General features: G+C 38.8%; 2 protein-coding genes across 2 annotated transcripts in view; one reads left to right on the top strand and one right to left on the bottom strand.

Moving 5' to 3' along the window:
• LOC134328398 (histone H1-like) overlaps positions 1 to 84 on the top strand; it is a 1,419-nt gene extending 1,335 nt beyond the window's left edge. Inside the window, exon 2 of the mRNA XM_063009499.1 lies at positions 68 to 84. Coding sequence (XP_062865569.1) covers positions 68 to 84 — 17 coding nt within the window. The remainder of the gene's footprint in view (positions 1 to 67) is intronic.
• Positions 85 to 569: 485 nt separating this feature from the next.
• On the bottom strand, positions 570 to 1,182 carry LOC134328397 (histone H1-like). Its single transcript, XM_063009497.1, has one exon. It carries the CDS (start codon positions 1,176 to 1,178, stop codon positions 570 to 572), a length of 609 nt encoding a protein of 202 aa, XP_062865567.1. The 5' UTR covers positions 1,179 to 1,182.
• Between the last annotated feature and the right edge of the window lie 3,370 nt (positions 1,183 to 4,552).

Genomic DNA, 4,552 nt, shown 5'->3' with positions numbered 1-4,552 from the left:
AAGTAAACCGGGGGAAGGCTCGAAGCTGTATGATATAGGAAAACTGGCCTCTCTCCTATTGGCTTAGAGCGAAGGCACAGCTGAGCCAATCATAAACGCGCCGTCATGTCTCAGGGAAACACATACACGCCCCCTCACATATTGCCCCCCCTCCTCTCTCTTCTCCTCCGTTCTTCCGCCCGTGTAATGTATGATACAGAAAAGCTTCTCTTAAGCAACAATTACATTATATTATGTCACAATAACATTTACACTAATAATTACATTATGTAAGGAGCTCATATACGTGAGTGCACATACATATACACATTTATACGCACAGTTTTATGGGGATGTGTGACAAAAGCATTATTACACATAAAACAGGACCAGTTATACTTAGTGTTTTTAACTCCTTGCTGATCACTCTCCACAAAATATGTATGTATGAATGGCTGCATGTATGAACAGTTCGCATGCATGCTTATATGTATATATGTGTTTAGGAAACGCGACTCTTTATGGGAAGATATAGGTGGCTCTTAAAAGAGCCGTTTTAAGAAAATGAAGATAAGAAAACAGGAACAAGTTTACTTCTTTTTGGGTGCAGCTTTTTTGGCCTTGGCCGCTTTGGGCTTAGCGGTCTTGGGTTTGGCTGCCTTGGCTTTTTTAGGACTCTTGGCTGCCTTCTTGGGGGTCGCCGGCTTCTTAGCCTTCTTGGGGCTCTTGGTGGCTTTCTTAGCGGCAGCAGCGGGTTTCTTGGGGGACTTCTTAGCGGCGGGCTTCTTGGCTGTTACCTTCTTGGGCTTCTTTGCAGCAGCGGGTTTCTTTGCGGCTTTTTTCACTTTAGGAGCGGCGGCTTTTTTGGCCGCGGGCTTCTTCGCCTCGGTCTGCTTCTTGTTGAGCTTGAAAGAGCCTGAGGCGCCGGTGCCCTTGGTCTGCACCAGGATGCCCTTGGTCACCAGGCTTTTGACGGCGAGTTTGACGCGGGAGTTGTTCTTCTCCACGTCGTATCCACCTGCAGACAGAGCTTTCTTCAGGGCGGCCAGGGACACGCCGCTCCTCTCCTTGGAAGCGGAAACAGCTTTGACGATCAGCTCGCCGACGCTGGGACCCGCTTTCTTGGGTTTGGCCGCGGTCTTCTTTTTAGGAGCCTTGGCGGGGGCCGAGCTGGCCGGTGCTGGAGCTTCTTCTACCATCGTTGTTGGAGCTTAAACGGCGCTAAGAAAGAGCGAGTGAAGCGCTGTGCTCTGTTGTACAGAGATTCCTCCCTCTTACGAGAGGGGGCGGGGCTTTATAGCACACATGAGAACTGTGTAGACTCAACTCAGCCAGCGCAGCGTCTGTGTGCTTCCGTGACACATGCGCACTTGTGTTTTCTCATGGCAAATAGTGATTAAAATACAAGTCCTGATATAAAATACGAGGTAATAAAGTGCATGTCGGCCGAACATAAGCTCTCTCGTTCATGTAAAAGCCCGCAAAGGGAACCTAACGATGCTCTGTTTCCTTGTGTTCTGCTAAAACAGCACACCGCTCCTGATGCGTAAAGCGACGCAGCGCACATTTCACATCTTATTACACGTAAAAATATGCTGAGGAAACCCGATCTTCTTGTAGACACAGGCTGAAAAGAGCAAACCAGACCTTGGTGTTTTCCACATGTATTTATAAGCGGATGTGAGCTTCATTTTCTACTAGAAAAATAGGCTGTTTAGTGCGAAGTAAAACACAGTTACCAAGCAGGACTAGGTCGAGTCCAGGGTGCTTAACTGTCATGTAGCTGAAAGAACAAATGTAAGAAAAAAGTAAACATAACAATTTAGAATAATAATGATGATAATAAGAAGAATAGTTAAACACACTAACATTAATTTCAGTTATTCCTACATATTTGTGCTGTAAGATCTACAGAACATCACCGTGTCAGCTTTAAGTTCACATATACTGAAACATTTCTAAAACAACACATGGCTCCAACATTCACATTCTACTGATCTTTCTAACACTCGCAAAACAGATTCAAGTCTATTTTAGTTATTTATCTGATACATCTCTTTTATAAAGATGCACTTTTTAATGTTTAACTCAGAAATAGCTTTAACACAGCTAACACCGACACATACAATGTCTTCTTTCACTTATTTGGTTTTTATTGATACACAGCTAAGATCACTTTCACTTTAATCAAGATGTGTCTGACTTTGAAATATGTTTATGAAACGTTATGCTTTAGCAGAATATGACTTATAACGTCCCATTTCTCACAATACAGTGGAATATACAAACACATTTTTAACACAGATGTCACTTATAAAGACTTTATAAGTCAGTATTGTTAAGCACAGAAGAATCTGAAAACTTATTTACTCAATTTGTATTTATTTATTTGTTTAATGTATTCATGGTTTATTTAGTTAATCACTCATTCATGACCCTAACACCCAATTTAACATAACATTAATGGCTCTAGCAGTCCAGGTGAGACATATCCACCTATTTTACTTACATTTTTTACTCTCTCTCTCTCTCTCTCTCTCTCTCTCTCTCACACACACACACACGCGCACAAAAGCTAGAACCAAACACAACACACACACACACACACACACACACACACACACACAAACCTGCAAAAGCTAGCAACAAACACAAGCGTTGTCCATTTATATATTACACATTCCTAAACACAATTTTACCCTCATGTTTTATTCACCCTACACCTCCTCCTACACCACTGCAGGTGTTTTAGATGTTTTTTTTTTTTTTATCCTAACGTGTCTCTAATGCTACTTTCACAAGCACTGAAAGGTTTTTAAAGCTATTTGTTTGTTTTATTTCAATTTCACTACAAATTTACTGATTTGACCTAATATGATTTTTTTTATCACACACTGCTCTATTCTCCCACTCTGTCTTATATCCTAGTATGGGTTATTTTTTTGGCTACATTGTCATGTCTCTAATGGCTATCTGTCCCACCAAATTGTACAATATTAAAAAAATGTGACAAATATGGCGATTATAGTACATTGTAATAGGGTTTAGGGTTGCATAGAAGCCCTGTTGAATTTATTTTTTAACATGTTTAAAATTATTAAAATTAAACTTTAGTTACAGAAAAAATCATGTGTAATACATCAAATCGATTGTGGACCAATTTACTGAAGAAAAACTACAGTGGCCAAGAAGTGCAAAACAAATTAACATTTTAGAAAACAAAATTACAAAAACAAAAACAAATTTACAAGAGCTGAAACACTTTTACCAATGCCGAAACAAATTTACAAACGGCCGATCTGACGGAAAGGGTAAGTACAATTCACAGGAAGTGCTCGTTGCTTACCTGCTGCCAATCAAACTGCTTTGCAGGGATGAAGTGAACAGAGTTTGTGATGGTAACACTAAACAATAGTGATGTGCAGATGAAGCCTCATTAAAGCTTTTGAAGTTTTTCCTGATTGTGCTGAAAATACCTGAGTGGGGGAGGAGGGGGGTGGTTAGGGTTGCAACTATAAAAAATATGACGTGTCTTACACCGTCATGAGAACATTATCAAAATGTTTTATTTAGGGTGTTTAACAAATATTATTTTCATTCTTTATAATAATAAGGCAGAACCATATTTTAGGCAAAACAACACACTCAGCCCACTGCGCTACTCATACAGCGGTGTATTAAACAGGTTGTTATGCTGATAAACCTGCTCACACACACCGTTACTAAGAATAAAAGCGAATACTACTTAATATAATAACCAAACGCTTTCTAATTCCCACGGTAGCAGCAGTATCCTTCAGTTTCATACAAAGCTCATCCTGTATCAGTTCAATACGGAACGTGGCGTTTAGTCTCCAAATAAAGATCGATTCTGTATTTTACGGGGCGGTTGGTAATCCTACACTCTAAAAAGAAATGTGTTAAAAACGACACACACTGTGTGGAATTTCAACACATGTGAGGAGTGTGCTCAGGGACGACACATACTATATGTTGATTTAAACACAGTAAATGTGTCATCCTGTTTTTGCACACCCACCGTGTTAGGATAATTAACACACACAATGTGTTGTTCTTACACAATGTGTGTTGATTATGTGTAATCAAGAAAATGGGTAAAATAAAGACTAATACAAATGTAGCCATTTTATTTTACTGTATAATATTACAAATGTTTAAATAACATTCTTTTTTTGTGACAAGTAATAAATTAAAACAAGATTACAAACAGTTTAACAGTAAAGGTACAAAATATATCTTGCTTGAACTTCTTTCCATTCTTAAAGATGGTTGCAAAAACTCGTAAAATGTCTGTTTCTCTGTCCTAAAAGAAAGACAGAAATATCATTACAAGGTTCTGTGTTTCTCTCTCAGAGAGTCTTGTGTAATCACAATACAAAATATTAACTGAATTAGACATTTACAACATTTAATATTTTGAATAACATTCTGATTAGTCAACCAACCAAATGAGTAATCAGAACACAACTGATATTCCTCCAAATTTGTCATCAGATGTCTCTAATTATTCACATAGGCTGTTTAACAAATTATTAAACAAGTCACCTGAAAA

This window comes from Trichomycterus rosablanca, chromosome 15 (assembly GCF_030014385.1).
Source record: "Trichomycterus rosablanca isolate fTriRos1 chromosome 15, fTriRos1.hap1, whole genome shotgun sequence".
NCBI classification, from domain to species: domain Eukaryota; kingdom Metazoa; phylum Chordata; class Actinopteri; order Siluriformes; family Trichomycteridae; genus Trichomycterus; species Trichomycterus rosablanca.
The sequence above is the reverse complement of the archived record's forward strand: the minus strand, read 5'-3'. Positions and strand labels throughout refer to the sequence as shown.

Bases quoted from the DNA above. Each gene is read 5' to 3' on its own strand.
- LOC134328397 (XM_063009497.1), bottom strand. From the start codon at position 1,178: ATGGTAGAAGAAGCTCCAGCACCGGCCAGCTCGGCCCCCGCCAAGGCT.